General features: G+C 41.0%; 1 protein-coding gene across 4 annotated transcripts in view; it reads right to left on the bottom strand.

Annotated features, from left to right (window-relative positions):
- The window catches only part of dclk2a (doublecortin-like kinase 2a), a 343,959-nt gene that overhangs the window by 18,119 nt on the left and 309,086 nt on the right, over positions 1-16,754 (bottom strand). For all 4 annotated transcript variants that reach the window (XM_073042911.1, XM_073042910.1, XM_073042912.1 and 1 more), the window contains 5 exons: positions 10,857-10,990; positions 8,815-8,892; positions 7,239-7,335; positions 4,947-5,027; positions 1,385-1,498 (listed from right to left, as the gene is read on the bottom strand). In XM_073042911.1, the coding sequence (XP_072899012.1) occupies positions 1,385-1,498; positions 4,947-5,027; positions 7,239-7,335; positions 8,815-8,892; positions 10,857-10,990 (504 nt within the window). The remainder of the gene's footprint in view (positions 1-1,384; positions 1,499-4,946; positions 5,028-7,238; positions 7,336-8,814; positions 8,893-10,856; positions 10,991-16,754) is intronic.

Genomic DNA, 16,754 nt, shown 5'->3' on the forward strand with positions numbered 1-16,754 from the left:
TGTCCCACAAAGTGGTGCTTAAGTAATTATGCTAATGACCCCCAATCCCTTCTGCCTGCACATGCTCCATAATCCTCCATTTTCTCCACACTGATGAAAGCCTCCATTGTATTGATTTCCATCAGCATCTTAGACAGCGGATTCTAGTTACCCACCATTCTCTCTAATCCGGGCAGCATTCTGGTAAACCTCTTCTACACTCTCGCCTTAGTTCCCATGCCCTTCTTATATTGGGTGACTGGAATTGAATGTGGTACTCCACCTGCCATTTCTCTACTCATATCTATATTCTGCTGTATCCTTTGGCAACATTCTACAGCATCCACGATGCTTGCACTTCTAAGCAATGGCATTCCTTTCAAATACATTAAATAATCTCGGTTTGAAGAAGTACAATCCATTTGTAGAATACCTCCCACTCATCTGTAGCTCAAACTGCTCTGTGTAGGTAATCTGAAAGGAGCCTATTCCATCCTAACATACCTAAAGGAAAACATTAGGGATCAGATCAGCGCACCTCACTCTGTTCTACACGGTATCCATTTTCTGTTTACGTCAAGGTCTGAGCTGGAAGGCAATGAGAGAAAGAGAAAGGGAGTGATAGAAGAGAAGAAGGAGATAAAGGGATAGATAGTGAGTGGGGAAGAAGGAGGCGAGCAGAGGAGAGGGAGAAGCACGTACAAAAAAATTAATTACATAGAATTTACAGCACAAAACATGACGCTCAGCCCCATTTGTCTCTTCTGGTGTTAATAAGAGCTTTTTCACCTTAATTCATCTCAGCCTCTCGGTTCTTTGAGAAGACCAGGGCAGAAAAAGGAAGGGTAGCAATCAGAGAGAAGAAGGAAGGAGATGAGAATAGAAGAAACAGGATAGTTAAGCAGTAGAAAGGAAGGAACCAAGTAAGTAATAGCTAAGAAAGTCTACGGAGAAAAATAGACAAAAAATACAGGATTGATAAATTTCTTTTCCCAAAAGTAATTTGCTTCCTGTTTCTGTTTTCTGACTGGGCATCTTTTTCTACTGAAGGATAGTTGTTAGCTTATTCTTTTACCCAATGAGTCTTTCTGTATCTATCTAGATCAGGGATTCCCAGCCTTCTTTATGCCATGGACCTACACCACTGAACAAGGGGTCCGTGGACCCCAAATTGGGAACGCGTTCTAAAGGTAGTTATTGCATGAATGACTCAGTGCCTGTAGAGTTTGTTTCCCTCAGTAAATGACTTGTGCGAAATCCCAGGCATGTCCTGAAACTTAATGTCCTGGGATGTAAAATAATGGGAGTTTAAAACACTGGTTGATAGGAAAATACAATCAAACTGTTGAAATTCTAGTTGAAGATTTTCCTTTATGGAGATAGATCTTCATTTAGCTTAACTCACCATAATTACACTGACGCCTGCAGTAGTATTGCTCTGCTTTGTTGCTGGATTAAAGTGCTTTTTCAATTTGCCAGTTACTGCTATCTGCATGTCTTGCTCTTGTGCCATATCATCCTGCAGGAAAGAAGTATTTAACAGGTAAAATCTCCCAGCTGCTTCTGCTCTTACGACTGACCCCGGACTGTGGCAGTAAGTTTCTGTGCCCCGATAGAAGTCAGCACAATTTAGGTTAAATTTAACATTTGGTTTGCTGAATACAAAGCATCAACATCCACATGAATAGTGAATCTAATTCTAATGGATGCCATCTTAAACAAGCCCTACACTTCAGCCCTGGACTAGTCTTTATTACACAGATCTTCACAATAAAAGTAATATTATTAAAGTAATTACATCATAAACTTAGTTAATTTTTATTTTTGTAGAACATTTATTCATTTATTGTTTATATATTCAGACACAGTGCTGAATAGGCCCTTACATCCTGTTGAACCACACCACACAGCAAAGCTCTGATTTAATCCTAGTCTTAACATAGGACAATTTACAATGACCAATTAACCTACCAGCTGGTACATTTTTGGACTGTAGGAAGAAACTGGAGCACCTGGAGGAAACCCATGTGGTCACAGGGAGAACATACAAACTCCTTACAGTCAGCAGTAGGAATTGAACCCCGGTCGCTGGTACTGTAAAGCGTTGTGCTAACCATTACCCTGCTGTGCTAATGAGGATTAGCAGACTATTTTATAAAGTATCTCCTGCAATTTTCATCATTATTGAAATTAATGAAAAAGAATCACTGAATTAGGCCCCATTTGGTAAGATGGCGGCACATGTGAACACAGCAGCCTCTTGGGGGTCAACCAAAGGTGCATCTTTCTTTGTTAAATGTGTTTTATATGATCAAAAGACAATTCTACTCCAAGAACTTGGAGCACAGCAGAGCTACTCCGTCAGTGAGCTGCTCGTTGATAGGAGTAACTGGACTGATGTTGGCGAGTGAGCCGGCTGAGGCATTGAAGGGGCTGGGATGTTGGAGAAGGAGCTCGCTGTGGTGTCGAAGGGGCCAGCTGGGTTGTTGAAGAAGGAGCCAGCCGAGGTGTCGAAAGGCCCAGCCAAGATGTTGGTGAAGGAGGCGGTCGGGATATCGGAGGAGCCCGCTGGGTTGTCGGAGGAGCCGTTTCGATACAGAGAAGCTGACCTGGCTGCATACCATATTGCTGCCCACTACTTGGAAACATTGAAGTTGGTGCAGTGTAACCATGGGAGATTATCTTCACCTACAATCACAAGACTCTTTTGGACAGCGATAATGTAAGTTGCCACAGGCCCGTTACCCTTGTCTGGTGGCGGGACAGATGACATGGGAGCTGTGTAGCCTCGGTTTCAGTGAGGAACAGGCCTTAAGCCTTGGGCTTGCCTGCTGCTGCACACCAGGTGAGAGATGTGGAAGCACTACAGCGTGGCTGAGCTCGGCTGGGGTCTGATCTCATTCGGCAGTGCTGCCCTCCCATGTTCAAGCAGTGGAATAGCAGGCTGGATAGTGAGCAACTGCACACTGCCAGGAGACAGTACCATCAATTGCTGAACATCAGTGTCCAGGGTCTTGGACTATATATATAAGTTTTTTTTGAGTGATTTGCTCCTTTGCTCACTATTTTGAATGTTTTGCACCTTGGCCCCAGAGGAACACTGTCTTGTTCAGCTACATACGGTTGAATGATAATTAAACTTGATTTGATTTAAAATCATCTTTTCCAAGTTTGATCTCTATTGTTTAGTTCTGTAATTCCAAATAATATTTCTGACTATATTTACAATATACTTCTCATAGTTGCTTGGTTTCCAAACCGAAAAGCTCACTCATTGAGTTTATACCCAGACTGTCTCCAGTTTCACTTTAGTTATTTCATTCAGAAATCTGAAGTCACTCATTCTTGGGATTTACAAATACCTGCTCATTGTAGATCTGAAATAGTCTTCCCATTTACAAGGCCAGGACTTAAATAATATAAGGAACTATAAGATGAGGACTTGTTTAAAGCATGAATTTAGAAATTAGAATTCCCATAGCATATTTTTCTCCCGAGAAAAACATCTGTTCAGCACTAGTTTTAGCCATCTATCTCTTGATCAATTACATTAACAGGTCCGACCATCCCTTTAAATCCAAGCTTACCTCAATAATCAAATACAGCGGATTCCGGTTAATTAGGTCATCAGTTATTTGGTGGAGCTGCTTATTTGGGACAAAGCTTCAAGAACAAAAACTAATCACAAAAAAGATAGGATTCCCTTTGTTTATTTGGGATACTCTGCATTTTAATTGCAACAGAAGACTGTTGCCAAACAGTGTTTAACTAGCGTCACTCGTGTGCACTTGTGTGGCCATTAAACGCTGCACCATGCTTAGAGCAAACAGTTTTTAAATAGCATCAGTTGCGTGTGTTTGTGTTCAAATAACGTTGATTATTGTCACTGATAGTTGGTGAAAAATAAGTAGTAAGTCAATTCAGAAGTGTTTTGTTCACTGTCGTTTTAAGCTTTCAGGTTGCCAGAAATGTACAAGAGCCAAAATGAAACAATTTCGCTACTTCAACAAGTTAGTAATTATGAAGAATTTGAAGGTATCAACAATCATCTTGAATGTTGCAATGAAAGTGAAGATATAGAAGGTGCAATTGTTGAAAGCAATGTATGAAGGCAGTTTATTATCTGCACCAGGTGTCTGCACTGATTTTGTTCATTTTACTGTCAATCAAAAGAACATGACAGTATGAATTCTTCTGTTGGGAAATGTTATGAACTACAGTTTTATAGTACAGTACTGTAGTAGTTTTGTTAGCATTCTAATTTGTTCTGTATTTCATTTAAATACATAATTTGTTACTCAGTTAAATGGTAGTTTGTCACTTTTATACCTTTTACACTATTTCCATGCGACTTTGAATAATTGGGCCAAATTGGGATAAAATGTTTTGGTCCCAATGTATCCCAATTATCTGGAATCCACCATACTTCATTTTTATAAGAGTATGACAAATGAGTTTGGAGATTTCTGTATCTGTTTTCATCATTTATACTGAATTTGTCATCACATTTGTATGCTTCTAATCTTTTTGTAGATCTACACTGTTCACTTGTTCATAATGAATGGTTGTCTCTCAACATTCTGTATAAATGATAAATGATATCTACAGTATCTCTAGAGATTAACACATTTGAGCCCATTTAGTCTATACAGGATTTCCATCCTAGTTATAATTAAGTAATTTATTTTATTAGGAATTTCATAGCCCAAAGTAAGTGTGCTGCTCAAACCTTGTCTTTGCTACTACTCGGAGGAGGTGGGCACTGTGAACACCATTATGATCGATCCTTGGCTGCTCTGTTCTTTCCCAGTTTAGTATTTGAGTCTTGCAACAGTTTCACTATCTTACTTTAAACAGATACTTCGGCCAGGCAGAAAAGGGAACTTGCAATCCACTCGCTGCCACTGTTCATTTAGACTTTGCTCTGGTGAAGCCTATACATTTTGTTGTATTGTCTCAATACTCACAGCCACCCAGGGATGGGTCAGAACTTTCTCAGCTGTGTAGCGTGACTCAATATTCACTTGCAGCATTCGACTAATCAATTCCTGCAAAACAAAATCACAGCACTGAAGCCAGAAGCATTTACAGTTACAGACTCTTATTTACAATACAGATAGCTTAGTGTTACGTGGGTTCCATTTAACTACACCGACAACTGTATATTTTTAAGGGTAGCTGACAGGCTACAGAAACCATTGTTATTGAACTCAGAAACCAGCAGCATACATTTCAGAAGAACTCAGATTGAAAAGGGAAGATATGCACAGTGTAAGGTTTTCTTCATCTCTTATGAATGACTAGGAGATTGATGGTCATGTTATCTTCTGACTTGATCATTCAGTTTGAGTGTGGGAAAAGAGCAGCACAGTGTAGTCATTGCTCATATTCAACAATGCCTGAAGAAATGCAGTAAATGTCTTTTAACATTCATTTTAAATACTGTACCACACCTATTTTCTGTTACAACCTTTGGGTCAATGAGTTCTAAGTTCTTCTAACCCTTTGTGGAAGAAGTCTTCATTTGAATTTCTTTTTAATTACTAGTTTAATTATAAGACTATATTCCATATTCTGCTATGTTCACCATATACAAGAGTCATTCTAGTCAGACCGACTTCCCTCCACTATTCTCATCAGATTAAGTAAGTCTCAGAAGTGAGTTTGTTTCATAGTCCTGCAAGCAAAATATAATTTTTCAGTCTACACCCATCACATGCAAATATGTTTCCATCGGTTGATAAGACATGAGTGTATGCAACTACAACATGATTTAAACCATCATTCCTTTTGCTAGTTAAACTTGTCTGCCTGCTGCCCTTCATTTATTTTACAAGATGCCACAGATTGGGTCAGGATTTACTTTTGTGCATCACTAGCTAACAGCTGTTGAAGGAGCTAGTTGTTAGCTACCTACTTGAACCGTTATCGGATCGGGCAATTGGCGGTATTCCTAGTTGCCCGCTGCTGCTGACACCTGGGTGGTAATAGTTTTAGGTCTGGTAAATGCTTTCGGAATAGCCTAAAAGAATAAAATTTTACAGCTGGTACACACTTAAGGTGTGATGATGATGAAGGGAATACTCATTTAGGGTGATGAATGGGGTGCCATCCAAATGAATTGGATGGAGTAGCAATCAGAATCATAGCTTGTGCCTTTTACTTCTCATTTCTGGTTATCCAGTCTCTGACGTGATCCAGTTGCTACAGTATTTATTCGGCTGTTCTAGATGAGCCTCCAATCAATGGGACCCCAGGATTCTGATGGAATTGGAAACTGACCATCAAGTGTAGATGGATAGTTTTTTGGCAAAGGCTGTAAATTCCTTGCAGTTAGGTTGGGTGAATGTTAGTTGCTGTGCGTTAGACCACACATAAATAATACTCAGGTCTTGTTGCGTTATTATATCTCCAACTGGATCCAGTTTTGATGAAAGGTCAACCATTCTACCAGCATGAAAAGTATTACCAAGGGTTCTGGGGTGCCTTAACCCAGGTCTTTTGTACCTTTTTTTTAACATTTCTTCTGTTAAAATCTTGCAAATCTTCCCCCCCCCCCAAGCAAATTAGAATAGAATAGTTAACTATCTCAGATTCATGTAAATCTTATGTGATTAAAAAACTTACATGAAATATTCTTGGTCAACATTCTCATCCAAAATGAATGGGGAATGCCACTTCATATTTGAATGTTTGTATGAATCATTTCATCTCTGACAAATATCACATGCAGAGAGCAGATATCCAATAAAATATTTAAACATCAGTAGATGCTGTTGCTTGTTATTTTTGCATCAGGCTTTGAGATAAGTTACAAACATTGTAACTATCTTATGAACTGTGGTTTTGCCACAGAAAAGGAAACAACACACATGCTAAAAAATACGAGCAAATGCTGAGCAATTATTTAAAAATAAGCTATAATTGAAGGCCAGCTCTAGGTATTAAGCTATAATTGAAGGCCAGTTCTAGGTATGGTCGCTGCTTCTTTCAATGGATGCTGCCCCACCTGCTGAGTTCATCCAGCTTTTTTTAATGCCTTGATTTGACCACAGCATCTGCAGTGCACTTTGTGTTTACTAGGTATGGTCTTGCATTATATGGCTCATATTTACAATTTTCCACCCCTTATCCCAAAAGCTCATGTTGGAAGAAGGCTCGAAACATCGACTGTTCATTTCAATGAATCTGCCTGACTTGCCGAGTCCCTCCAGCATTTTGTGTGCTTTTCATTTGTTTATGAATTCTGCTTTACATACTTTAGCAGAGCCTGTGATATTGTCCCAGTAAGGGGATGGAAACTCCAGGCGGCCAACAAGAATCTGGTCAAACAGGTCCTCCTGCACATTGTTCTCACTGTTGGATCATAAAAATACAGTTAAGATAATAGACTTGGAGACAAGCTCAATCTAGTTCATTTGCAATTTCTGCAGTGGTCAAGGAAACAGTTTTTTCTATTCCTGAAAAAAAACAATAACCAAAAGAACACAGGAGTGAGACAAAGAAAGACATCATAAAGACTGCCATCTGAGTTGGTAATTGTCAAAAGTACTGAAAAGTACCTGTCTTTATTTCCCAATGACCATGATCAATTTTGCTAATGGAACAGCTCAACGCCAATTCACATTGACTCATATAGGAAGATGAACAGTAAGGCTATTAGTACTCTGATATTCTGGAATAAATTAGACTAACTTCCGGCGTCTACTCTGGAAGATGATGTCTGATTTGCCCTGCACCTCCAGAATCTTCGCTATGCTGTGCCTGGATCCCAATAAATGAAGATATGCAACTATAATTTTTGCCGTTGAGGTACAGTACTTCCTTAACATCTCAAAGAAAGTTGTGGTTTATCCATTAATGTATATAGAAATTATTGTTAATTTGCTAAGTCACAAAACTACCAACCTCTGGGCCTGAAAAAAATGACTATCATAAACATAGGGTTAAACATTGCTGGACTACAAAAGAAATAAATATTTACAAATTTTTATTTTAATCTTTTTTCTCTTTCACTTTTAACTAGTGTGATTGCAGCTTTTATCTCTCTTCATTTTGTTTATCATGACTTACTATGCATTGTATTAAATATTCTGGTTCAGGCTTCTTGGTTCAAATGGCTGCCTTGAAACTGGATTTCATAGTATTTTGCAGTGCTGACCATTTTCCCTTGTATGGCCATAGTGCCTAATAAGATCCCCTCAGATAGTGAAATTGGTCAAATTATATTGAAAGCAGCAACATATTGGTTTTTACCTAAAGTCAGATGGTAAAACAGGACTTTCAAAGCAAACGGTTTAGTACAGCTGTAAACACTTCACAGCACAGCTATGAAAGAAATGTGTCAGCCCTTAAAGCCCAGACACCATGCTAGTCAGACAGCAATAACAGACACAACAGCTGCTATAGAGGAGGGAGTGAGGCTGCAGCACAGAGGAATCTTTGCCTTTATCTTCAATTTGTCTTCAGCCTATCCTCTTCACCCCTCCCCTCTCTCTCCTCTCCCTCTATGTTTTTCCTCCCTACCCTTCCTCTCTCTTCTCTCTCTTTATCATTCTCTCTGCCTCCCCAGTTTAGTTGCTCTAACCTTTGCACAGGTACTTAGTGATCCTCAGCTGGGATTTGATGGCAATAGAGCAATGTGATTCCACTACCTCCTCTTGCTTCTTATTCTGCAACTTCTGCCTTTAATGATGGAACCTGTTAGAAATTGGGACGTCCACATCATCAGAAGCTATGCTTCACCTGCAGTTAATAATTTGCATGCCACCAACTGCAGCTACTAGGATTGGAAATAATTTTTGTTTTTACTGTCAGAGGTTTGAAACAGATTACCTGCGGAATGGGGGGAAGCCACACAGGAGGATGTATGTTATGACACCTGCTGCCCATATGTCAACCTTCAAGCCATACCTGTAAAGATATTGAGAACATAAAACACTTCATTAACAGGAAAACTCTTTCTTTCATTATTTATATTTGAACAATATAATAGCGTGCAATGGTAGCCAATGGTCTAGTAGGAAGGAAAGATCATCAGAGACAGTCTTTTTCACATTGACAGGAATAGATCCAGGGAATATTTATCATTGTAGAGATGTCATTTTCAAAAAGAATTACTGTAATTAAATGAAATTGAAATAGATTTTTGCTGTGCCTTGTCAAAAGATTCAGAACTATTTGAGGTGGAAACCAGCAAACATCTAACTCTCTTGCAAATATGACATTTCCACAGGACTTAACAACCCTAGTTCCCAAGACAGTATATCATTACATAAAATGTTTAATTAGTGAATGTAAATATACACAATAGAAATATTACTTACTAAGTATAGAAAATATAGAAAGAAATACACAAGAAAGAAATAGTCAAAACACAGATAGAAATCTGACCATTTAATGGATCATCCATTCATGGGAAGGGGTAGACAGATCACAGTTTGAAATATAAGCTTTGTGGATCATTGCTACAATGTGTTCAGATTTAAACTTTTAGTGAGAAACATCAGAATTGATGGGTTGAATATCAGCCCTCCATAATTTCATTTATTGAACATACTGACATCCAGAGGGTGTCATGTTTCTCCTTGATGTAGTTTACCACCTGACTCCTTAGTGTTTATTAGTCACACTGTAAGCAATAACATAATGAGATAAGCTTCTATTAGATTTCAACTCACTCACATTAAGGTTTTTCTAACAAGCCTCTTTTAGATTAATTTACCTACGCAAAGCAAATCTAAAGGAAAAAGACAGTTATATCATCCTTTAAAGATTTCAGGATGTCCGAAGTGTTTTGCAGTCAAATGCTTCTTGAGATACAATTGGAACAGTAATGTACAAAGTGAATGGCAATGGGTGAGTCATGGGTGAGTCTGGTCACCTCATTATAGGAAGGATGTGGAAGCTATGGAGAGGGTGCAGAGGAGATTTACCAGGATGTTGCCTGGTTTGGAGAACAAGTCATATGAAGCAAGGTTAGCAGGGCTGGGACTTTTCTCTTTGGAGCGTAGAAGAATGAGAGGGGACTTAATAGAGGTCTACAAGATTATGAGAGGCATAGATAGGGTGGATAGTCAGTACCTGTTTCCCAGGGCACCAATAGCAAACACCAGAGGGCATATGTACAAAATTAAGGGAGGGAAGTTAAGGGGAGACATCAGGGGTAAGTTTCTTACACAGAGGGTTGTGAGTGCCTGGAATGACTTGCCAGAGATGGTGGTGGAGACTAAAACATTAGGGGTATTTAAGAGCTTCTTGGACAGGCACATAGCTGAAAGAAAAATGGAGGGTTATGGGGTAGTGTGGGTTTAGTATTTTTTTAAGGATTATATGGGTCGGCACAACATGGAAGGCTGAAGGGCCTGTACTGTGCTGTAGTGTTCTATGGTTCTATGGTTTAAAAAACTGTTTCAATGAAGCTGGTCAAGAGTTAAATATTGTTTAGGACAGGAGGCCTCTGTCACTGTTAAAATTGTACTGGAGACCTGTGAGTGTCATCGGAGACAGGGAAGTCTCCTTTGGTCCTGAACTGCAGTACCAACCCAGATTTAGTGCTTGAGTTTAAATAACGGGAATTGAGTCACAAGTTATGACTCAGGGATGAGAGTGACTGGCACCCATAAAAGTACAAAGAACTGTGAATTGATATCTGTAATAAAAATCATCTTGGCGTTACATAAAGTTATAAGTGGCTTTAATGTGCTGAAATATTAATGCCACGTGCATTTTGGGAATCAGCACAAGTGGGCTAATCAGTCAAGAACCTTCTGCCTGAATAATCAATGAATCACTGAAAGTTGCTGGCCAATTTACAGCTACCTACCTTTAGCAGCAAAACAAGACATTCCAACCTTAGCTTCCTGATCACTACTTACCCACTCTCTGCAATGATCTCTGGAGCAACATACGTTGGTGTACCACAAACTGTGTACAGGGGTCCATCTACCACAGTTGCCAGACCAAAGTCACCCAATTTCAAGGACTTGGTTCCATCTGCATATTCACACACCTGTACAGAGAAAAAAGTAATGACTAGCAAGGTATCTGATTAGGTGAATTGGAGATTACTTGATTGGATACAAACATTGTTTCAAGATATAAGATACAGATTGATGATCCAAAGAATAAAATGCCTTTCAGGAACAATGAATCTGTCCACTTGCTGGATTTCTAGAATACACTCAATTCATTTGTGACTTATATCATGCCAAAATGAATTACCAAACTGATTATCCAGAATTTAAAAAAATACTTTCAGTGGCAGAAAATATACATAGCCGATCGCCACAATAGGTCTACAGCAGATACAATCTCAATGGCTCTCCATGCAACCTTGGATCACCTGGACAATGCAAATACCTATGTCAGGATGCTGTTCATTGACTATAACTGAGTATTCAACATTATCATTCCTATAATCCTGATCGAAAAATTACAGAACCTGGGCCTCTGTACCTCCCTCTGCAAGTGGATCCTCAACCTCCTAACTGGAAGACCACAATCTGCGTGGATTGGAAATAACATCTCCACCTCCTTGACAATCAACACTGGCACACCACAGGGATATGTGTTCAGCCCACTGCTTAACTCTCTATACACCCATGACTGTGAGGCTAGGCATAGCCCAAATGCCATCTATAAATTTGCTGATCATACAACCATTGCTGGCAGGATTTCAGATGGTGACAGAAGAGTATACAGGAGCGAGATATACCAGTAAGTTGAGTGGGGTCACAGCAACAACCTTGCACTCAACGTCAGGAAGACCAAAGAGCTGATTGTGGACTCAGAAAGGGTAAGACAACGGAACACAAATCAATCCTCATAGAGGGATCAGAAGTGGAGAGAGTGAGCAATTTTAAGTTCCTGGGTGTCAATATCCCCGAGGACCTAATTTGCACGCAACATATTAATGCAACTATAAAGAAGACTGTGGCTATATTTCATTAGGAATTTGAGGAAATTTGGTTTGTCAATTAAAACACTCAAAAACTTCTACAAATGTACCATGGAGAGCATTCTGACTGGCATGGCTGGGGTGGGGTGTGGTCATTACTGCACAGGATTGAAAGAAGTTGCAGAAACTTGTAAAATTAGTCAGCTCTATCATGGGCCTCTGTAGTATACAAGACATCTTCAGGAAGCGGTGCCTTATGAAGGTGGTGTCCATCATTAAGGATCCCCACAACCCAGGACATGCCCTCTTCACACTGTTACCATCGGGAAGGAGACACAGAAGCCTGAAGGCACACACTCAGTGATTCAGGAACAGTTTCTTCCCCTCTGATTTCTAAATGGACATTAAACCCATGAGCACTACTTCACTATTTTTTAATTGCAATTTTTTTCTGCACTGTTTATTTTAACTTAAGTACTTAATAGACATACAGTATATACTTAATGTAACTTATGTTTTTTTATTCTCTATATTTATTTACTGTGCATTTCATTGTACTGCTGCCATCAAGTTATGCTGCCGATATTAAACCTGATTCTGATGTTACTGAAATATTCAGAATGGTGCACACCTTCCATTTATTCACTGTAAAATGTAACCCATTGTCTGAAGTCCCCACCACAAGACTGTTTTCCACATTCCTGTTTCAAGGCTCCTCCCTAGTCACTGTCTGTAACTGTGACAAACTCTGCGTCCTTGCTGACCCTGAGCTAACATCCATACTACAAAGATGCAAAGGTGTGTGATGCTTTCAGTAAACCTGCAGGTGGAGCCACACCACACTTAGTCCAGAAAGGGCAGCTCAGTATGGCCTGGGATAGACTTCCTCTTCAGATCACAGGAAGTTATGGTCAGATCAATCAAAGTCATACCCGTATTCTTCTTTGACCACTGCTTCTTTTAAGCCTCTTATCACATACAGGAGGACCAGAAAGCAGGCAGGGGGATGTGGATTTGAATATCAGACAACCGACTCCAGAGGACACTGAGGAGCTGAAGAGGGATAACATCGGTAGCAGAACCGCGAAGCCCTTTTTTTGACTCACCAATTTATGGGTGGAAAGCAACCAAAGGGAAGATCATAAAGTTCTTTATCCTCAGAGATATTTAGAAAGCAAGACAGAGGCAGAGGGAATTTGGACTGTGCAACAATTTCTCCTCCAAGATCGTCTTCTGATCCAGGGTCCACCTTGTAGAGAAGGATGAACCCAATGTGCTCATGCTTCTTCTACCAAAAGATTGGCAGTGGAGTAGAAATGTCCAAACTACCTGTCAGAACGTCTTATCACCAGATCTCACCAATGAGCACCAAGGCCACACTTGGCTAGCTGTGGGAGGGGCCCTCATAGTCAGATCCTTTCAGTACAGATGACATATCATACCCAACATATGCTGTAGTGGAGAAGAGATGGTCACCCACTAATTTGCAGACTTGCTAAGAGAGCATGGAGAAGGATGCAAGGGTCCATGTCTTGGTCCATCCAGTGCTGCGTAAGAGAGGACTCTCTAATCTTAGGACTGTTCCTTAGGGACATGCACTGAGGCACACATCAAGTGCTGCTGGAAGTTCATCAACTCAGTGAAAGATGCCCAAAGCTTGTTCTCCCAGCACAATGAGATGTCTCTAAGGGAATACTGCAGATTGGCACAGTCCAAGCTACAGGAGTACGTGCCGAGGGATGCACTCAAACTTGGTTCTACCAAAGCTAAGTTTCTGTGGGCATGGACCACAGTCTAGGCTCCTTCCACTAGTGCACATGGAGGGGCAGAGTTGGGTCAGGAAGCCCCTCAAACAATGAAAAGGGGACTACATAAGTAGCATGATGCTATGTTTGTCTGCTTTTCTTTCAAAAAATTTTGCCCTACTAAATGTAATGACCGTGAATATAAATGTACTTTGGCACTGTTGCTTCCTTTGTATATATATTTTTCTGTGATTGAAGTTTATTTTTGAAATAAGAAACTTCGTATTGGTTGCAGACTGTAATGAAGTAAATAAGCAGGTTACACATTGTCTACAAAGGTTAACTGTGCATCACAACTTCGTGTTCATTTTTTGGATTGGTCCATTTCCAGCAATTTTCCTTACATTCACATATCCTGAACTAAAATTTATTCTGAACACACTGCAAATTCAGTTAATTAGTCGGGGGAGATGTTCACAGTGTTTATTGTGCTTACTGTTTTCTTCAGGGACTAGTTTTGCTATTAATTAACACTTGGCTTGTTTTTTTCAGATGTGTTTTAAACATGGCCAGGAGATCATGGTCAATTCCGCAGCAGGGGATCGTACAGTGGATTTAAGTTTATTGCACTCTCATGATGAACAGTTATTTTAATTTTTGGAGGAAGTTACACTACAAAACTCTACAAATTAGAGACATAAATACCTATTTTTGTTGCATCGTTGAACGTATATTTATTGCTTATCAATTAAATAATGAAGGGACTTTAAAATGATCAAAGTAAACACTTTTGAAGAATAAATCCAATTGTACTTTGCAACAGGAAGACATATACTCCTACATGGAATTCTCCACAACATCCTGTGAGTTTCTAATTTTTACACTTGAACTCCACACTCCTATTTTCAGTGATGAATTTTGGCAGGAATAAGTCTGTTTCATGCTGAGTGTGATATTTTGCAAAGGAATCTTATTCACAGGTGTTAACTCCTTACCCAACAACACTGGGAGAAGAACTGTAGCAGAAGGATGGCAGCATTTCAAAAGGCAGCTCACCCCCACCTCCTCTTTAGTAATAACAAGAAAGCAATGAATACGTACACAATGCTGGAAGAACTCAGCAGGTCAGGCAGCATCCGTGAGAAAAGAGTAGCCAACGTTTTGGGCCGAGACCCTTCATCAGGAATAGGGGGAAAGAGAGGACCGAAGCCCAGTAATAGAGATAGGGGAGGGGGTAGGGCCTAGAGGTGCCAGCTGGAAAACCAATCAGAGGAAAGATAAAGGGGGAGGGGGAGGGGATAAGCATGAAAGAACTGTAGAGATTCCCTATTCCCAGTTCCTCTGTCTCCGCCGCATCTGCTCCCAGGATGAGGCTTTCTGTTCCAGGACTTCTCAAATGTCCTCCTTCTTTCAGTATCGTGGTTTCCCTTCTGGCGTCATCAAAGATGCCCTCACCCGCATCTCCTCCACTTCCCGCACTTCAGCCCTCAACCCATCCTCCCGTCACCACAACAGGGACAGGGTTCCCCTTGTCCTCACCTACCACCCCACCAGCCTCCGGATCCAGCATATTATCCTCCGCAACTTCCGCCACCTTCAACAGGACCCCACCACCAAGCACATCTCTCCCTCCCTGCCCCTCTCAGCTTTTCACAGGGATCGTTCCCTCCACGACTACCTGGTCCACACATCCCTCCCCGCAGAACTCCCACCTGGCACTTATCCCTGCAAGCGCAAATGCTACACCTGTCCCCACACATCCCCCCTTACCACCATTCCGGGCCCCAGACAGTCCTTCCAGGTGAGGCAACACTTCACCTGCGAGTCTGCTGGAGTCGTCTATTGCATCCGGTGCTCCCGGTGCAGCCTCCTCTACATCGGCGAGACCTGACGCAGATTGGGGGACCGCTTCGTTGAGCACCTACGCTCCATCCATCACAATAGACAGGACCTCCCGGTTGCCACCCAGTTCAACTCTGCCTCTCATTCCCATCTAGATATATCCATACATGGCCTCCTCTACTGCCGTGATGAGGCCAAACTCAGGTTGGAGGAGCAACACCTCATATACCGTCTGGGTAGCCTCCAGCCTGGTGGTATGAACATTGAATTCTCCAATTTCTGGTAATTCCCTCCCCCATCCCAGGTCCCTCTCTGCCTCTCTCCCCTTTCAACTTTCTGCTCCTTTATCTCTACAGTTCTTTCATGCTTATCCCCTCCCCCTCCCCCCTTTATCTTTCCTCTGATTGGTTTTCCACCTGGCACCTCTAGGCTCTACCCCCTCCCCTATCTCTATTACTGGGCTTTGGCCCTCTCTTCCCCCCCCCATTCCTGATGAAGGGTCTCGGCCCGAAACATTGGCTACTCTTTTCTCACGGATGCTGCCTGACCTACTGAGTTCTTCCAGCGTTGTGTACGTATTCTTTGATCCACAGTATCTGCAGTTGTATTTTTGTGTTAAGAAAGCAATGAAAGTGGCCTTACCCAGATTACTCCCCCCCAAAAAAGTAAAAGAAGTAATAGTATGTCTCCAACGTTAACCCTCAATGTATGTCTGTCAGCATTTCATTTTATTATCTGTGCAAGCACAGTAGTTTTACTATTTGCATTTGGTGAATCTATGTATACAAGTTTCACATCTGGTGATAACCACAGATTTCAAGTCAAACTTCACAGGATCTTTAACTTCTGTGAGTGTTGAGAATAGAAACATAGAAACATAGAAAATAGGTGCAGGAGTAGGCCATTCGGCCCTTCGAGCCTGCACCTCCATTCAGTATGATCATGGCTGATCATCCAACTCAGAACCCTGTACCTGCTTTCTCTCCATACCCCCTGATTCCTTTAGCCAAAAGGGCCATATCTAACTTCCTCTTAAATATAGCCAATGAACCGGCCTCAACTGTTTCCTGTGGCAGAGAATTCCACAGATTCACCACTCTGTGTGTGTAGAAGTTTTTCCTCATCTCGGTCCTAAAAGGCTTCCCCTTTATCCTTAAACTGTGACCCCTCGTTCTGGACTTCCCCAACATCGGAAACAATCTTCCTGCATCTAGCCTGTCCAATCCCTTTAGAATTTTATACGTTTCAATAAAATCCTCCCTCGATCTTCTAAATTCCAGTGAGTATAA

Source organism: Hemitrygon akajei, chromosome 4 (genome assembly GCF_048418815.1).
Source record: "Hemitrygon akajei chromosome 4, sHemAka1.3, whole genome shotgun sequence".
Lineage (NCBI taxonomy): Eukaryota > Metazoa > Chordata > Chondrichthyes > Myliobatiformes > Dasyatidae > Hemitrygon > Hemitrygon akajei.